The sequence below is a fragment of the Penicillium rubens genome, assembly GCF_028828025.1.
Source record: "Penicillium rubens strain IBT 27055 chromosome Unknown utg000001l_segment0_segment0, whole genome shotgun sequence".
NCBI lineage: Eukaryota > Fungi > Ascomycota > Eurotiomycetes > Eurotiales > Aspergillaceae > Penicillium > Penicillium rubens.
In genome coordinates, this window is record NW_026890599.1 from 4,776,795 (window position 1) to 4,795,226 (window position 18,432).

At 48.5% G+C, this 18,432-nt stretch overlaps 9 protein-coding genes across 9 annotated transcripts; 5 read left to right on the plus strand and 4 right to left on the minus strand.

The window, feature by feature from the left end:
• Window positions 1-275: 275 nt before the first annotated feature.
• Window positions 276-1,301, minus strand: N7525_001862 (zinc-dependent alcohol dehydrogenase family protein; the record flags this gene model as incomplete). The annotated part of the gene is made up of 1 exon (XM_002557484.1): window positions 276-1,301. One exon carries the CDS (start codon window positions 1,299-1,301, stop codon window positions 276-278), a length of 1,026 nt encoding a protein of 341 aa, XP_002557530.1.
• Window positions 1,302-1,842: 541 nt separating this feature from the next.
• Window positions 1,843-2,295, plus strand: N7525_001863 (uncharacterized protein; the record flags this gene model as incomplete). Its single annotated transcript, XM_061212077.1, has 1 exon — window positions 1,843-2,295. The coding sequence occupies one exon, from the start codon at window positions 1,843-1,845 to the stop codon at window positions 2,293-2,295; it is 453 nt and encodes a 150-aa protein (XP_061071303.1).
• Window positions 2,296-4,361: 2,066 nt separating this feature from the next.
• On the plus strand, window positions 4,362-5,639 carry N7525_001864 (uncharacterized protein; the record flags this gene model as incomplete). Its single annotated transcript, XM_002557482.1, has 3 exons — window positions 4,362-4,753; window positions 4,818-5,070; window positions 5,127-5,639. The coding sequence occupies 3 exons, from the start codon at window positions 4,362-4,364 to the stop codon at window positions 5,637-5,639; spliced, it is 1,158 nt and encodes a 385-aa protein (XP_002557528.1).
• Window positions 5,640-6,253: 614 nt separating this feature from the next.
• Window positions 6,254-6,828, plus strand: N7525_001865 (serine/threonine protein kinase; the record flags this gene model as incomplete). Its single annotated transcript, XM_061212078.1, has 2 exons — window positions 6,254-6,467; window positions 6,596-6,828. The coding sequence occupies 2 exons, from the start codon at window positions 6,254-6,256 to the stop codon at window positions 6,826-6,828; spliced, it is 447 nt and encodes a 148-aa protein (XP_061071304.1).
• Window positions 6,829-7,367: 539 nt separating this feature from the next.
• Window positions 7,368-8,057, minus strand: N7525_001866 (putative isochorismatase family hydrolase; the record flags this gene model as incomplete). The annotated part of the gene is made up of 1 exon (XM_002557481.1): window positions 7,368-8,057. One exon carries the CDS (start codon window positions 8,055-8,057, stop codon window positions 7,368-7,370), a length of 690 nt encoding a protein of 229 aa, XP_002557527.1.
• Window positions 8,058-10,615: 2,558 nt separating this feature from the next.
• Window positions 10,616-12,257, plus strand: N7525_001867 (uncharacterized protein; the record flags this gene model as incomplete). The annotated part of the gene is made up of 2 exons (XM_002557480.2): window positions 10,616-11,108; window positions 11,164-12,257. 2 exons carry the CDS (start codon window positions 10,616-10,618, stop codon window positions 12,255-12,257), a joined length of 1,587 nt encoding a protein of 528 aa, XP_002557526.2.
• A 1,707-nt stretch (window positions 12,258-13,964) lies between these two features.
• On the minus strand, window positions 13,965-15,362 carry N7525_001868 (succinate--CoA ligase (GDP-forming) subunit alpha; the record flags this gene model as incomplete). Its single annotated transcript, XM_002557479.2, has 7 exons — window positions 15,149-15,362; window positions 15,055-15,083; window positions 14,875-15,001; window positions 14,756-14,818; window positions 14,666-14,691; window positions 14,529-14,611; window positions 13,965-14,465 (listed from the first exon to the last, which is right to left on the minus strand). The coding sequence occupies exons 1-7, from the start codon at window positions 15,307-15,309 to the stop codon at window positions 13,965-13,967; spliced, it is 990 nt and encodes a 329-aa protein (XP_002557525.1). The 5' UTR covers window positions 15,310-15,362.
• Window positions 15,363-15,579: 217 nt separating this feature from the next.
• On the plus strand, window positions 15,580-17,362 carry N7525_001869 (Elongator subunit ELP3; the record flags this gene model as incomplete). Its single annotated transcript, XM_002557478.1, has 2 exons — window positions 15,580-15,883; window positions 15,939-17,362. The coding sequence occupies 2 exons, from the start codon at window positions 15,580-15,582 to the stop codon at window positions 17,360-17,362; spliced, it is 1,728 nt and encodes a 575-aa protein (XP_002557524.1).
• Window positions 17,363-17,896: 534 nt separating this feature from the next.
• Window positions 17,897-18,431, minus strand: N7525_001870 (uncharacterized protein; the record flags this gene model as incomplete). Its single annotated transcript, XM_061212079.1, has 4 exons — window positions 17,897-17,974; window positions 18,068-18,160; window positions 18,267-18,324; window positions 18,394-18,431. The coding sequence occupies 4 exons, from the start codon at window positions 18,429-18,431 to the stop codon at window positions 17,897-17,899; spliced, it is 267 nt and encodes an 88-aa protein (XP_061071305.1).
• Between the last annotated feature and the right edge of the window lies 1 nt (window position 18,432).

An 18,432-nucleotide genomic window follows, 5' to 3' on the forward strand; every position in this document is an offset into this window, starting at 1 on the left:
TGGGAGGCACACTAATCAATTATTGACTTTGGATTATAATCTTGAACCGTATTGGAAGAGGATTTCACGTGTTTTAACCTGCGTATATTACTAGTAATGCCCGAGAAAGGCCGGGAATTCGTAGGCCCGCCCAAGTACGCTTAGTCGAAGACTTCCCCCTATTCCTACTTTCCTACTTTCAATATTTTTGGCAGCAATATTCATTAGAGTGCTCCACGGCCGATACCGCCGTGGCGAGCTACCCTTTTCAGATATTTCCTATCCTTATGAGTCGCTTATTTGGCGATCTCAATAACGACTTTGCCGACTTGTTGTCCACCCTCGAGCCTTTTATACGCCTCACGGAATTCTGCGAAGGGATAGACCTGATCGATAACAGGTCTGACTTGGTGCCTTTCCATGGCCTGAAGCATAGCTTCGAAATCGACCCGCGAACCAACAGTTGACCCGGTTACTGTGAGGGATCGAACGAGGATATCGATTGGCGGAAGGCCACCGCCGAAACCGCTTGCGAATCCAATCAAGATGATGGTTCCAGTGATCTTGGTCGATGCTGCCGACTTCACGATAGTCTTCTCTCCGGCAATATCGAGCACCTTGTCAACACCCTTTCCACCGGTCAGAGTAAGGATCTCCTGATCCCAATCAGGGGTGGTGCTATAATTCACAACGGCATCGGCTCCAAGCTCCTTGAGCTTAGCAGCCTTCCCATCCGAGGAGGTGATCGCAAGGACACGAGCGCCGAAGATTTTCGCGAATTGCAACGCGAAGAGGGAAACACCACCAGTGCCTTGGATCAACACCGTGTGGCCCGGCTGAAGGGGTTCAACTTTGTTGAGGGCTGTCCAGGCCGTAACAGCTGCGCAAGGAAGGGAGGCAGCTTCGACGTAGGACATATAGTCAGGAATGCGGACAAGTGCGTCTTCGTTGAAAATCACGCATTCAGCTAACAGTCCATCGACAGTGAAACCCACGCTGCTTGAACGATATTCCGGGATATATGGGCCAGCAATCCAGTTTGCAGTACAACCGACAGCGACGCGGTCGCCCTTTGTGATCCGTGCAACATCTTTTCCGACAGCAATAACCTCTCCAGCACCATCGGATACAGGAATTCCATTTTCCTTGGTCGGCGCACGATATTCACCCCTCAAAAGGGCCGTGTCGCGGTAGTTGAGCGAAGCAGCGTGTACCTTAATCAGGACATCGCGGGGACCTGGAGTTGGGAGAGGTTCATTACGAAGTTCGGCGGTAACTTTGTCGCCGGCATTGACGATGCGAACAGCTTTCATTTGCGTCATGTTCAGGTACTTTGAGAAATTGAGAATATTTTTATGGATAGCATATGGAGGGGAGTTACGGAGCTATATAGTTTTGGATCTGTTGACGTAAATATAACCTGAATTTCGAGTGAATTAGTGATCGATTACGATGGCACTGTCGCAGTCGCGGACCTTCCCATGATATATCAACAATTTCTCCCCGGCTCCCACCGGTACAGAGATATCTCATTGGCCCTTGAGGTGTCGATCCTCTTCCATCGGTATCCCATCGGTACCCCACCGGTATCCCACAGCCCACGTTCGTGTACGGCGGCGAGGGCTGATTGTAAACCGTAAGTGGTTCTAGCATTACTGACTTCCTTTCAAGAAACGCTTTCTATGTGTAGCCTTGATATCCAACGACATATCTCTTACATCGAATGACTCGCTGTGTACCATGACATAGATCAACTGCAGGTTCGAAGGATGGATAGATTTAGACGCGAAGGAGGCTCTCACAGAGAAAGAAATCTGCGTGTTCATATCCGGTAATATTCACGTTGTTCATAATGACACATGAATGAATGGGGGTGCGTGCCTTGTCGTGGAGTCCACCGAGGACTATACCAAGCTAAGCGGGAGTTTGATGCCCTTGCCCAGCACTGAAAATGAGACAACGCAAACGCATGTTGCCTCATCTCCGCCACAAATCCCATTTCTCGAGACACCACTGGTTGGCCAGGATGGCCCCGACGCCGGCTTCTGGGCCACGCGAGCGAACGAATGCCCGTGGCAGAAAGCATTCAAGCTAAAGAAGAAGCCCTCTGAGAACCTTCATACTCTTATAGCACTCCCAACGCAGAGGGAGCCTGCTCTCCGAAAGGAAGAAGACCCCTTGGAATTCGATAATCATGTCAGCCAAAAGAAGTCCAACATCGAGGCCCTCCTTGCACAGGCAGTTGGTGCCGAAGTGTCGACTAATGCGAAAGAAAAAGGTACGCTAATTGAGAACCTAGAAACAAAATATTACTGACTTTGTTACCCTTCAGTGCCTAGAACGCGACAACGCCAAATGCGTCCTAACCAGACGTGACCAACCCGGGCTTCAGTGTGCGCATATCGTGCCACACAAGCTAAATGGTTCTAGCGCGCTTGCAAAATCCTGGATATGGCTCGAAAGCTTCTGGGGTAATTCTCGGGTTAATAAATGGAAAGCTGAGCTACTCGGCGGCCCGAATCACCGGGGTCTATTTAATACCGAACAAGGTGAAGAACCTAATTACCCTTGGGAGCCAAGAGCATAACTATTGGGATCACTGTATGTTCGCTTTCCGTCCTATAAGGACATACCAGCAGAACACTAAAATTTGTCAAAGAGTAGCTTCGAAAATGTCATCTGATCCTTAATTCTGAATGATTCTAAGGTGTTGTACGTTGATCTCCCATAGTATTTAAGGGCTATCAGTAGCGGAAAGGCACTACAATCGTCTTATTGAAAGCACTAGTTCAGCGACAGCGCCACCAACTCTATCTCAAACTCGAAGTGACCAAAATACCTTCACAATAAGAGACGAGAGAGATATACTAGATCTATACGCAGCCGACTACCAACGTATTTGGGCTGTAGGAATTGAATTCCCCGGTGTCATTCCAGAAGAGATATCACAGTATATATATAAGGATAGCGAGTAGGTCTCCTTGTTCATCGGACCGTTGTCAAGCCTTTTTTGGCTTAAGGGGGTGGAAGAGCTCGAAGAGCTCATTCGCGATCCCGCATATATTCTTACAGATGAGTACCGTTCGATCCCACAGGGTTCTCCGCGTCTTTGGATTGTTTCAATTTTGTCTGAAGAAGGGGAGAGATAAACCAGGCATCAGCCTGGCTGACCTAACAGATATACGAGATGAAGATCAGGCCAATGCAGGAAAGCGTAGATGTATGTCTGCAAGAAGTGAGATACCGCGCGGAAATAGGACGAAGGTTGCACAGCATGCTTGGATGAGAGGAGTAATATTTGTTTGAAATGAAGCTTTAATAACAATAACACGGAGGTTAGCATACTAATGTGAGCTCATAAACCCTGAAAGTATCACCCTGTTCATAGCTAACTAAGTCCACTTTTTCGCAACTGGAATTTACTTGAAATTGAAGCCCAGAAAACAGGTCATGCAGCCCAACGAAACTGAGTACGTAGATGCTGCGCTGCTTCCATAAATGTATCCAGCTCGCAACAGTAATCGAGACTTGCTTGATATGGGCAGATGGTGTGCTGTCATACTGGAATTGACATGGATCACCGGGACAGAATCACTGGAATTGGAGATGAAATGTATTCCAAGGTTGTTCATGGCGTTCAAGTTTGTCAAAGCTTCATGCAACACCGGTTATTGTCAGTAAGCATCTAACGCATATCCACATCCACTTAGCTCTCAAATAGTGCACACAAAGAAGGTCGCCATGGGATGCATGGTCAGGCTATCTATGTACTGTACTTGGCAAATGAGCCAACATCTTTCTAAATGGCTTTCATCTTAGTCTGACCTACTTCTTACTCTAAAATTAATTGTTTTCACTAAGGCCTGACTTTTTCCGATACTTCTCTTGTCCTATCTCTTCTACGGCAATACATACCTAGGTATGTACATCCACTATCTACCGATGACGCGATATACGAGCGGTTCATATACTATTCCTATCTAGGATTATACAGTAGTATAAAGGCACCCAATAGCCCCACAGCACAATGTAATCTCGGTTTTGGCGTATAATTTAGTATTCTGTTGAATGGGCACACAGCTGGGCAGGAGCCGCCCGCCACCAAATATAGCGTCCGAAAGACTCTAGCCATGACATCTGGAGGAATAGGCTTTCTAGATCGGAATCAGTCTGATTTAGGCTTAGTTCGTGTTGACACACACTTTGTACCCGCGGGTCTACCCAGCTAGTATCTGATTTAGGCATAGTTGATATATAGTCTTGGATGTCGGAGAAGACCCAGAATTTGACAAGGGAAAGAAGACATAAAAGAGCCCCCATTCTCTGCACCTTCCTCTTTTTTTTTCTTCCTTCTTCATCATCCCTCCCCAGGTGGCTTCACAATGTGCCCTACGCCCGTCTGGATTTGGCTCTTTGAGCAAAAGGAGCATAGCCTCCAGAAGCTCCACAGAGAGCTCCGCTACATGGAGCCTGGTTACATCACAAACCAGGCCACAAATATCGATATCCACCCGATGGATTTCTGGACTGGGGACACCGACCCTTCCCTCATCGAATTCTTCGCACCCGACACCGACACCGACTTCAAAATAGCCAACACTGCACTCGACCCCGAGGACCCCGTGGACGACCCGTTCACCTGGGTCCGGGCGATGAAGGACAGTCAAGACTTCACCCCCCACGAGATGCACCATCAACTGTACAAGGCATTTTCGAAGTACCTCCGCAAATCCCCAGGGGGCAATAAGACCCCAATTTTCTGGGACTTAGTCTCGTAAGTCTATAATTCCTAAGGATAGATAAAAAGAGTCTTGGGAACTAAGTCTTGATGAAAATAGCATGGAAGAAGACGATAGTCTCTTCAACAGCAACGACCAGCACGGCTTCACCATTCAAAGGGGAGCCACGAGTGCCGACGGAAAGGCCGCGCATCAACTCGTCGTCATGGAAAGCGAAGAGTGCTACCACGACGTTCTCCCGTCAGTTGGCGAGCTCATCGTGCTTGTTCGATGGATGCTGAGTGGATTCAAAAACCACAAGTACCAATTCGGCAAGTACCACCGACATGAGCGCCCCCAACTTGACTTTCCGGTAAGTCCAGACAATCTACCCCATAACCAAGACATGATTGACTGATTTCTATATAGACAATGGTCATCTCCTTCCTCCCCGATGCTCGAGTTCGAGTATTGCATGGGTATTTCGACGAAGGCCGACTCAAAGTCGCCTATACCCAAGCACTCAACTTCGATGCGGAGGACTACGCCGACAAGATGGATGGACTTCTCCAGTGGGCATGGCCCCTACCGGAAGGGGACACCACCAAACCGATCCCCCTTCCAACAATCGAGGACGATGAGGAAGACGAGTGGGATGAGTGGGAGAAGTGGGAGCTACGATACAGGGAGGACAGCGAAGACGAAGGCCTGGAGACTGAATCGGATGGAGAGGGTGACAGCACTGAGGTACACAAAGACCTCAGTGACTATGAGTCGGAATTCAGCGAGGAGGATGAGAGCGATTGGGAGGAGGAAGATCCCGGCGAAGAGAACGAGGGATGGATGGAGGAGGACATGATGTCTGCGGACATCAAAAAGAAGATCATCGAGAGGCTGGAGGAGAAGATGAAGTGTTTGAGGGAGGTGCGAGAGTTGACCTGAGCCAAAGGCGAGGGGACTGGGACCCAGAGGCGCCCTGGGACCTGGCCTATCCTTGTCCACGGCAAAGGCAACTATATTTACATGTAGTGGCAACCCGCCACATAGTTCTGTATTCCACACACCATATATGCATGCACCGTACACAAATGCATAGAAAATGAGAGAGGCATTCCATCCATGTTTCCGTCCTCCGTAGTCTGACATAGAGACACGTAGTCTGACATAGAGACACTTAGTCTGACTTATAGATACCATAGACATCTGTAGACACCCGTAAAACAGAGCCAAAAGTGTGAAGGTAGAACTGAAAGTCCCGACTAAAGGAAATTCAAGTCAGGCCGAGCAAATGTCTGAGATAGACTGGCTCGAGTAAGGAGCCATCGTCTCACGTGAATTCAGCATAGTGAAGACCGTTTTATACCTCCACCCTACGAGTCCTGATTGGGTAGGCGATGAAGGCCCCCAGACTTCAGACCGCTGTCTGATATTACGATACAGTACTGATACATAATAAGACACTGTATTTTACACGCGTGCTATACTACACATAGGTACATAATGTCAACTATGACTTCCCACAGGACAACAATGCACCTAAGAAGCGCTCCCTTAACATGGACCCCTCCAAAATTCAAATTATCAGGCAAATTATGTTCTCTGATGCGTCTGCGATATTCGAGGTAGACCTGGATGGACAAAAGTATGCATTGAAGCTTTTCCACGACAACGGCGACCCTGGATATACCGAAAAAGGTCGTGATTTGAACCGATTTCGCTGCGAATTAGATGCTTATGAGAAGCTTCTCGCTTCTGGTGTCTGCGCGGGCGGTTTAGTGCCAAAATTCTACGGCTACATCGATCGAATGGATCCCGCAGCATTTCATCCTGCCTTTCAACATTTCGCCCGAGACAAGCTAAAGCCGAGAGCAATATTGCTAGAATATCTCCAAATGCAGAGAGCTTGAACTGCGTGAACTACTCAGACGCGCTCTATCCCCAGGCAATTGAGGTCATGCAGGAGATACATAGGGCGGGTGTTCACCACCGAGACATCTACCCCAAAAACCTTCTCCTTGTCCGTGGAAACCCCGACAGACTGGTCTGGATTGACTTCGATGTTGCAACGACCTTCACCGACTTTGGACCTGAACAGCTGGCCCGCTGTGACCACGAAATTTCACTTGTTTAGGGATTCGGGGAAGCACTGGTATGGGTTCCGTTGCTGTCTACGTGGGAAGCATTCAGTGTGCTAACTAACGAATACAGAGAAATGACCAGGCTGAGGGATTCCCGCCGAATACAAAATTTTATTAGGGGTTCCATAGGCGTGTAAACATTCTGACAATGTTTGATCGCATTTACGCGTTCTTTCTTGTAGCAAATATCAGTCGGGGCGGAGTTTCAAGCAAGGGCCGTTTTGATTTATTTTACTCCTTCATAATAATCATGGATCAACACTTTATCCCTAAGAGTCGCTCTCCAAGCCAATTGGATTCTGTCTTAGCTACGCTATTTTCGCTGCAATCATCGTATAATTGTTCTCTGCCAAAATGCCCTGTATATCTCCAAGGCAGGTAAGTTCTCCACAAGAAAAACCGACATACTACATATGGGCGATCAGCATTGCCGTTCTTATTCCAAGGGAAACATTGTGATTTCTCTCGTACGTTCGCGACAATAGGTATAACTGATTTCGAACACTACTGTATATCTTCAGACACTATCATACTAGTTTTGAACTTTGCTCAAGGCCTTAACAACCTCCTCAGTGGCAAATACATCGGCAAATTCACCATCGAGACTAGCAACAGAAACCGTCTGAATAGTTTCCGAATCAATCCCAGCCTTTCCAAAGGTAGCGGTCGCATCCCCGACAAGAACAATACGCCCCTTATCAACGCTGCCCTCATTCTCATGCGTCCCGTCCGATCTCAACCGGACAGGCCCATCTCCAAGATACCGATCCACAACCCCCAGATTAGCCGCCATGCGCACGGTAGTCGAAACACAATGATCAGTCGTCATCCCCGCAATGATAAGCTGACGGAACCCCTTTTCACGCAGATGCGCTTCAAGTCCAGTTCCGATAAAAGAGGAATTGACACTTTTCCAAAAGACAGGCTCCGACCCATCTGAGGCAGGGATGGCGAAGTCTAGAGGACGGATACCCTGTTCCGGGTTGGAAGGGTGGAATGGAGATCCCGGTGTTGTGGAGGAGTGAAAGACGTGGGTCACCTCCAGTGGCGTTGAAGAGGAGGATCTCGCAGATCGGAATGCGGATAGAAGTGCTTGCAGGTTGGTTTCATAGCTCGGGTTGGACCGTGTGGTGCCCCAATGGGATATGGTTTTCGGGTTGGAGAAGCCTGATTGATTGTCTATCAGGATCAGAGCTGTGGGGAGAGTAAATTCCAATGCCATTTTGTCGATTTGAGATTCCAGTTCTCGTATTTCCGCTTATGACTGTGTCTCCGAGATATTGGTGAAGTTGAAACTCTCAAAGTTCCTTTTTACACGGCTCTAAGGTTGTGGCTTTTGTGTGAGTCACCCCGCTCACTAATCTATCCTCAACGAGGCCACTTTTTAGGAAAGTAAGATATCTCCATGTTTTTTGGACACATTGATACTAAATTTTCTGTGGTGGTTCAGTATAAGGTCTAGTATTTTAGCTTTCGACTCTTTGGCTTTTCTTCAGGAGAAGAAACTTTCAGTTTCTCAATTTCATTTTTGGCCAGTTGGCTCAGATTTCAGTAGACTGAGATTGATTTTAAGTCGGTTCAAGACGAAAGCTCTATCGTCTGCTCATTGATCGATCAGGATTACCGTAGATGAACATCATATTCTAGGGTTATATTAACACTACGCCCAAAAGAAGATGCATCGTGTCACTGAATATTCTAAGAGAGTCTTCTTTAGAACACCGAACTTAGGCTATTGATATGGGCTTAACACCGCTAATACTTCACTCTGGCAAGGTAAGAGTCGACCACAGCGAATCTTTGTGAACTTTCACTGCGAAGTTTTCAACAGTCGCAATCTCATTATAACCTCGCAGGGTTTAAACAGCACTCCATCTGCGTAGCTCGATCGACAAAGATTCGGAAGTTCTTACATGTCTGTGCGTAACATTTCATAGATCTCCTGAACTCGGTCACCTAATGTTTTGTAACATGACAGGCCTGCCATGGGGGTCTCTAGGCAACTGCGACACTTAGCATACATATTCAGTGTGGCACTTTGGAGTGTTATGGCTGTAGGCCATTATATGTGGTTCTACTCCGTAGGTATAACAGACATACAACGTTAGAGAAACCTAACTTTCTCTTTTCTCTCCCTCTGTCCTTGTAGCACTTTATATTTTCCCTGCGTGTGTTGTAAATGTAAATTATCTCCCCCTATATCCTATCTCTAGTCACCTGTATTGCAGTAGCATTCTCTTCACTAAGTTGCCTGGCGTATGATTCCATTCAGCCCCAGCTGATTAAAAGTCGGCAAAGGGCACAAATTGGTAGTTCGGAAAGTGAAACATTGGCTGTGCCACCAACAAAAAGCCTAGGGTTTTATTTGTTGACAATAACAAAGAGAAAATGATAGGTATGAAGTGTACAACGCATTGTGACTGCGCAACAAAAGCAAAAGCTGCGCTAAGAATGCCACACGAGTCAGTGGCAGACCCACAATCCCCAAATCCGAGAGGCCTGGAATATACAACATATATACCGTCTAGAATAACGGGGCCTAATGTTGCCAGTCAGCCTCCTATCTTTGTTGCAGTATGATCTACTCCGTATGATCCTCGACACAAGAAGTTCGTCTATTCTTATAGCTGTATCTGTCGGCTTCGCCATTGATAAGGTATAAAGCTATTTTCAACGGCAGGGCAGTGCAGATGATACCAAACTTGGAACACCAATGAGGCAGCTAGGACGCGAAAAGCGCATAGCACGTACACACACCCCTGTTAGGCAAATCAATTCAACACGAGATGTTATATTAGCAAGGAAATCAGAGAAAATCCCAGACCTTCGTATCCGACGGAACGGGCGACGTACATTACATATGTAGGTACATATCGTAAATGATTGGCACTAGTGGTGTTTAGCTATTGGCTGCTCGGCCCCCGGCCCCCTAAATGTAAATCGCCCCCAAAGAGGTGTGACAAGGAACTGACGAAATGACTCCCTCCTGCAGACCTGGGGGCCGATCCCCCTGCTGCGAACCTGAAAACCGACCCTTAAATTTAATACACTAATCCACTCCCCCAAACGGGGGTGGCCTGACGGCGTGCTGCGGACCTGAAAACAGACCCTCATTGCGGACCTGGAATCTGACCCCTGACAAGGATGAGGTGTGATGTCCTGGGCAACCTGCAGGATGCAGGCGCCTTGTTCCTCGAACCCCAATCAAACAAGTGTGGGGCTGCGTGCTCTATCATCCACGTTTGATACCTGTACTTGTGACGAATTGGTAAGTGGAATGCGCTTGCCTCTGTTCATAGAGTTGGAATAGTTAGGGCTCACATATAGGTACATGTATGTATATATGTATATATGTATGGAAGTATTTTTTTTTTATTTTTGACATTGCAGATAGAACGTACTTTTGTACTGTTATTTTTTACGTGTTGGAAATGATTCCAAGGTCAATGCCCACGTGGAAAGGTCCAACTAGCATTGAATGAAGGCTCTATCAGAGTGACCGGGGTATAACGGCGATCCTACTTGAACAGTCGGTGCATAGACACTGTAGAAATTTTCACATTTTGAAAACATATATATTTTGTTACCTTTTCCTTCTCCTGCGTGTTATTTTCTTCACTCAAACATCCCGGCCTTGAAACCGGCTTGTGCGAAATTCATACTCATATTCAACACCAAGAGCCCCGGAAACCCCTATAAGAAACCACTGTACTGTATGGCAAAGAGCCGGCCGAACTTGGGGATAGTTGAACTGACCTATAAAGGCTAGAGACGAAGAACATGGACAGCCCTGAATATTTCATCAGCTGGGGTTCAGAGAGATACGTTCCATTACAACGATTCGAAGACCTCCAGCCGCCTCGCCACGATCTCATTCGGTATTATGGAGAGGTGCTCGACACAGCCCAAACCTTCACCCAGCATTTTTCAAAAAGACCTCTCAAGAGTTACGATATCGAAAGGTCGTTGAGCAAGAATATGGGTCGCGATCCCTCGTGCTGGAATGAAGACGCAAATAGCGCCTCTATTTCCTGGCTGGACATTGTTCGTCACGGCGATTTCGAGCAACAAAGTGACGGAAGTTACCACTGCTCCATTCAGGGCAGGGTGCTTGAATTCGATCCGCAATCACACGATAGGGTGGAGTTTTGCCGAAGCCATGCCGTCCAAATTTCCAATTCGGGGCCAAGCCACGAAGAGGTGAAAAGGGAGGCAAGAACCACGCTGAGAATATTGACTGATATCTCTGGCGAACTAAGTGACTTCCCCAGATGTTCGTACCTCCCTCCTATCCATGACTTGATGAAGCAGCAATCTAATCGGAACAGATAAGAGAAGTCTAGAAAATCTTGAGCGAGCACTGAAAATACGCATGAGCGAGCTTCAATCCATCCTAGATAGCATGGCAGTATCTCCCACGTCAACGAGTCCACCAGCACAGTACCTCACACCGCGTGAGCCCGATACCGCAGTGGGAAGCGAGAGACCCCGTGCATCAAGTCCAGCACAATCATGCTCATCGAGTGGATCAAGCGGATCAGAAACGACCTCTGATGACGATTGCAAGAGGAGTATGGACAGTTCCTCTGAAGGTTCGGGTGAGGATGATGAGTCAGAGGACGAAAACACAGATGAGTCCCCAGAAGACAATGGCGCAGAGGACGAGGACTTGGATGGCATGGTCCGAGAGGAAAAAAGGACAGAGGATGGCACCTCTAAGAATGGCTCCAGTCAACAGAGGAACAATAACTCTGACTTTGAAGGCAATGTGGCACGAGGTGATGATACAGTCGGGACTTCACCAATGCCTCTAACGGGAGAGCATAAAAATGCCCTCTCAGCACCACACATTTCCCCGCCAGGAGACATTGGAAAAGCCCGCTCGGCGAGCGCCGTGTCCTTGAGAGACTTCTCGCCTAGCTCTTTACCACCAAAGACCGAAAACGATGTTGAAATGAACCGTACGTCGCAAAAAGATCTCGCGCTGGACATGCATAAATCACCCCCAAAGCGTCTCCGAAAGGGATGCAATACGCGCGCTGGAAACAACAGGCAACCTAACGCCCACGCATGTAAGCGGCGGAAATCCACCGATGTGTCAGAATCGCAGAAAAATCGCAAGTCCAACTGTCAGGAGAGGTCGGTTGCTGTTGCATGGATGAAGGCACATGCACACGAAGGATGGAACGAATCGGAAAGAGCGAGAGCATACGAAAGCACCTTTGGCATCAAACGAACTACCACGACCCTCAAGCATTGGATGGATGACCCAAAGAATTCTCAAGAGAGTCGTATTGTGGAATTGAAAGTTCCGAGTCCTCGTCTGCGTGAGATATTATCGAATGATGATTATCGACCAACGACGTGCCTTTCATCCGGCAATCTCTCTTTGGCTGCATACCAGACGTTATACTCGGAGTAAAAAGCAGCATGGTTTAAGTCTCTTTGGGAAATGGAATGGAAACAATCGCATTTGGCGCTTGGTATAAGCTTAATCGGAGATTGGAGGAATTGGTATCATAATAGGAAAGCAGACTCTTCCTTTTTAATAGTAATAATTGAACTATTTTGCGTCTTTCATTCACTTTCCGATGAGGTAATGGTATATATATAGCACAGTATCGTATAAATATGGTATTGACGCAGGGGGATTAAAGGGAAACGAGCATGGCCAGATCTACCTTAGGGAATGGTATATGGAATTGTGACCTGTGGAATCTTACTAGCACCGATTCATATTGGCCTAGGTGCTGCTGATCTTTGCAGGGTAGTGATTTGCTTTTCATTTGGGAAATATTGGGAAATACCCCCTTTCCAATCGATTGATTAAGCTGAATCTCGCTTTTTCATGCTTTTCCATGCTTTTTCATGTTTTTTTCAGGAAAGACAACCTGCCAATGCTTTATTTGCCGTGCTCCACCTATAGCAACCTATGCTGTTAGTCTGTAGGGAAACAATTCTTCTTCACTCTCTTTGCTCCCTTCAAATGTTAGCAGTCAGATCGGACCTCACCGGTCGCACCATACTTCCATACGCCCTTCTATGTCTTATCTACGGGAATTGCTCTCATGTCATGACTAGCGGTTGTATAGCGCAGGCACATTTAACCGACGCCATACATTTCATTAGACAGTCCATACATTTCATTAGACAGTGGTTTACACGAGGCCCGTGAGATCTATGAATATCTTGCGTCCATTATCGAAAATAGCGGACCGTTGCTAGCCGACTTTAACGACTCTCTTTTCTACTCTGAAGCGCAAGAGTGAGTTGCGAAACTCTTCAGAAAGCGGAAAATGGGTCGAAGATACCAAAAATGACCGCTCTGGAAATCTGTGCAGTGTCCTAAAGGACTTGTAGATACCCTCTATCGCATGTCAGAGATTCGCAAACTCCAGAAGTTTCAGAATCACTTTGATGAAATCTTTACGTTTGTCCAGCAATGTAAGCCTTTCAATTCTCCCAGAATTCGGGTATGACCTCAAAAGGAAGCGGCCTCTTATAAGGCCTCAATATCTAAGTCAAGCCAAGAGAATCAAGGGTGCAGACTCCGGTATTACAACTATCCATTTAGAGATGCCCGTGAGATATGACTAGTTGACATCTGGATATCTGTTTACAGCCAAGTCACCCTTGCCTTCATCTGGTGACCTACCTGGTGCACATGTTGACAATATCCGACTTGTTGCCCAATTTCTGCGAGAGCCAGGGGCCTATGAGTGGGTGAGTTCCGCGTATTGCCTGTAAAATGCCGTGCAGATATCCTAGAGGCTTCTTACCACAGCAATAAAAGTGGGCCCATCTGATATACTAATCCCAACGAAGACCGGCCATATATACCTAGGTAGTGAGGAACGCATGGCTCGAGGAGCCTGCTTCACAGACTCTAAAAGAATGGTTTCCATATATTTATATATTTCAACCAACTACTCTGCACAACAGCACGCAGTAATAATTACACGAGCATGATTACTTCAAGGATCTCTAACACAAAGGAGAAAAAGAATACAGGAGCAGTCGGAAAGGAACAGCCCATAAAAACCCCATAGTATGAAATGGCACATATACCTCAGATCCCCGCCTTCAAAACCAGGACAAGACACGCGTTGCACCAGAAGGGGCGACAAGCTTAAACAAGGTCGCGCTTGACGAACTCAGCAAGAAGGGTCTTGCCGAGGGAGGCAGGGCTGCGCTCGACGATGACACCAGCATCGGTGAGAGCGGAGATCTTGGAGTCAGCACCACCCTTGCCACCGCTAACGATGGCACCGGCGTGACCCATGCGGCGGCCGGGGGGAGCAGAGATACCGGCAATGAAAGAGACGGCGGGCTTGTTGTGGATGTTGTTGGCCTTGAAGAACTCGGCGGCATCCTCCTCGGCGGAACCACCAATCTCACCGATCATGATGATACCGTCGGTCTCGGGGTCCTCGAGGAAGACCTTGAGGCAGTCGATGAAGTTGGTGCCGGAGAAGGGGTCACCACCGATACCGACGACGAGGGACTGACCAAGGCCAGCTTGGGTGGTCTGGTTGACGGCCTCGTAGGTCAGGGTACCGGAACGGGAGACGATACCGACACGGCCGCGCTTGTGGATGAAGCCAGGCATGATACCGATCTTGCATTGACCCTATGAGTGAGTTGTGTGAGTATTTGCCGCGCATGGTTGGAGCAAGTTGGAGTGGTAGCTTACGGGAGCGATGATACCGGGGCAGTTAGGACCGATCAGGCGGGTCTTGTTCTGGGTCTTGAGAATGTCGGTGATGCGGACCATGTCTATAGGAAATCAATCAGTTCGCGCGCTTCAATTGGCGGTCAATCGATCCGTACCGTGCTGAGGGATACCCTCAGTAATGCTATTAAACAAGAAACTGTCAGATAAAAAGTTCTCTGGAAGGGGAAGCTCCAATGGACTCGTACCAAACAACGAGGCCCATCTCAGCGGCGATGGCCTCCTCGATACCAGCAGCGGCAAGAGGGGGACTAATTGCAGTTAGCATTGTTGGGCTGATTTTCTAAGACCGTTGGAGTTATCATACGGAACGAAGATGGCGGAAGCTGTGGCACCGGTCTCCTTCACGGCATCGCTAACGTTGGCGAAAACGGGACGGTCAAGGTGCGTGGTGCCGGCCTTCTTGGGGTTGGTACCACCGACGACATTTGTGCCTGTCCTGTGTAAGCTATTGTTTGGATGCGATCGCGACTGGATCAGTACTTACCGTAGGCGATGGCCTGCTCAGCGTGGAAGCTATATCAAGGGCGAATGTCAGTATCATGCGCGTGCGATTAATAGAGCTTGACAATTGCACTTACGTTCCCTGCTTTCCAGTGAAACCCTGGAACAGAACGCGGGTGTCCTTGTTGATCTTGAGGTTGTTCAAGGTCTCGCTGTAGGCAGAGGTGGCCTGAGTCCGACGCTGGGTGGCACCGACATTGCGAAGGGCCGAGAGGGTGTTACGGCGGAAGGCCTGCATTGCTGCAAGATTGTATGTATGAGGGGAGAGGTGATATGAAGTGAGGTGAAAAGAAGAAAAGGACGGGATAAAGGGCAGGTGTTCGGGATACGCAGCCGGGAGTTTTCGCTCGGGACAATTATTTTACTTAAGCGGAACTGACTTTCAGTCGGGCTCGGCCACCATATTTTTCTATCTAATCAACCTCAACCCCCACTAAAGTACAACTTCCAAGGTCGCTTTTCGTTATTGAACAGCCTTCCGCCTAGGCGCGGTGTTATTTTCTTCACCATGGCTACTATGACTTTGACCTCGCAGGAAATCAAACGGGCTGCCAAGAAGAATGCAAAGAATGTACCGGAGAACGAGCGATTCATGCGAGCATGTTCTGATATTGCAAATGCTCTCATTCAAGATTACGAGTCATACAGAGACTCTAACAAGCCCAAGAAGGATCTCAATCTTAACAAGTTGCGGGCTACCTTTTCGAGGAAGCACAGCTTGTCCAGCTCGCCACCACTGACAGCCATTATCGCGGCAGTACCTGAGCACTACAAGAAATATATCCTGCCAAAGCTGATTGCGAAGCCGATTCGTAAGTTTACCTATTCCAAATGGGAGCGTTGGACTATCGCTAACCTTGTCCATAGGAACCTCCTCTGGTATCGCCGTAGTGGCGGTTATGTGTAAACCCCATCGATGCCCCCACATCGCGTATACCGGTAACATCTGTGTCTATTGCCCTGGTGGCCCAGACTCCGATTTCGAATACTCAACTCAGTCATATACCGGATATGAACCGACCTCGATGCGAGCGATCCGCGCTCGTTACGATCCGTTTGAGCAGGCGCGAGGACGTGTGGACCAGATCAAAGCTCTCGGTCACAGCGTGGACAAGGTGGAATACATTATCATGGGCGGAACCTTCATGTCGTTACCGGAAGATTACAGGGACAGCTTCATCTCCCAGCTTCATAATGCGCTGAGCGGATACCAGACGGACAACGTTGACGAGGCCGTGATGGCAGGCGAAATGAGCAACGTGAAGTGTGTGGGTATCACAATTGAAACCCGACCAGATTACTGTCTGGATACACATCTAAGCAGCATGCTCCGATACGGTTGCACGCGGTTGGAAATTGGCGTGCAGAGTCTGTACGAGGATGTTGCGCGAGACACCAACCGCGGTCACACCGTAGCAGCGGTAGCTGAGACCTTCAAGCTTGCCAAGGATGCCGGTTTCAAGGTCGTTAGCCACATGATGCCCGACCTGCCAAACGTCGGAATGGAGCGCGATCTGTTCCAGTTCCAGGAGTACTTCGAGAACCCCAACTTCCGTACCGACGGTCTCAAACTCTACCCCACACTTGTCATCCGAGGCACCGGTCTCTACGAACTGTGGCGCACCGGCCGCTATAAGAACTACACACCCAACGCTCTTATCGACCTTGTCGCACGCATTCTCGCCCTAGTTCCGCCATGGACCCGTATCTACCGAGTCCAGCGTGATATCCCCATGCCACTTGTTACCTCCGGTGTGGAGAACGGCAACCTGCGCGAACTGGCATTGGCGCGTATGAAGGACTTCGGCACAACCTGCCGTGATGTCCGCACGCGAGAAGTCGGTATCAATGAAGTCAAGAACAAGATCCGCCCCTCGCAGATTGAGTTGATCCGCCGTGACTACACTGCCAATGGCGGCTGGGAGACTTTCCTGGCATACGAAGACCCAAAGCAGGATATTCTCATTGGATTGCTTCGTCTGCGCAAGTGCACTGAGACCCATACCTTCCGGCCTGAGTTCACCGGCCAGCAGACGAGTATCGTCCGCGAGCTCCACGTCTACGGTTCTGCCGTTCCACTTCACGGGCGTGATGCCCGCAAGTTCCAGCACCGTGGCTTTGGAACCTTGTTGATGGAGGAGGCGGAGCGTATTGCCCGCGAGGAGCACGGTAGTCGCAAGATCAGTGTTATCTCCGGTGTGGGCGTGCGTAGCTACTATGCTCGCCTCGGGTACTTCCTTGATGGTCCTTACATGTCCAAAATGTTGGACCCATGGGAGGACGAGGAGTGAAAATTCAGAAGACAAAACGAAACAAACTAAAAGGGTACCAAGTGTCCAGCTGAGGCTCGGCATCTGATTCTGCATCCACTGGCGTTGGCGGTCTCACAAAACTTGATTCTCTTCTCAACGAAGGACAAATGATTGAATGTCTATACCAAATTTTATCTTTAGATGCATCCAATGGACAAAAAATGAGATATCAAAGAGCTGGAAATAATTATGAGCGCTCTATGTACAAGTCGCAGGTCGGCCATCTGTGTATTCTAGCAAAGGAGACCGGGAAACCTGCCCGCCAACGCCTTTCAAGTGTAGTCCAATCCTGCTCGTCTGTAACGTAGACGAATCCAGGTCGCACAGAGTGAACATATGTGATTCATACTGAGAGAATACCTTCAATTCTCTCGACCTCGAATCACTCCCAACGCATCAAATTCAAATCACCGTGTTGTACTCAAGTAACCCCGAGATATAAGCTCAAAAAGATTGAAAATCGACAGATAAAGGTGTCATGAAGACATCGAAGGAAAAGGGACCAAGCTAATTTCAATGCAGTGATATAGCACCTCCCCTACTGTCCCGCATGTGAAGGTAGGCCTGGAAACCGCAGAAAACGAAGAAGCCCTGTGATCCAGAAAGCGCATTGTCAGTAACCGGTTCCTTTCTCATGCAACGACCCCGTCGGGGCTTAGGGATGGGTATCGACGAGTGACGTACAGCGTAGACGATCACAGCGGTGTAAATGGAGGCGGCGACTGCAGGGCCATCTTTGGGTTCGCCTTCTGATCCGGTGTATGCGTGGTTGTTGCTCTATATTTAGGAACTTCGTGTTAGCGGCTGAGACTCATATTACGTAGGTCTGTGACAATCGGTCTTTGGAGGGTTTGACGGGCAGGCCAGAGTCGTGGAGACGTACGTTGTATAGCGAGCCGAGGACTGAGAGGATGACGATTGCGAAAACGGAGATAATGACACTGTTCGAGAAGCGAGGGGTTAGAGCGATAGGACTTTCGATGGATACTGTCTGGGACGAGGGAGCGTACCAAGACCAGGCGTTCAAGGCAGAGACGACGGGCTTCATG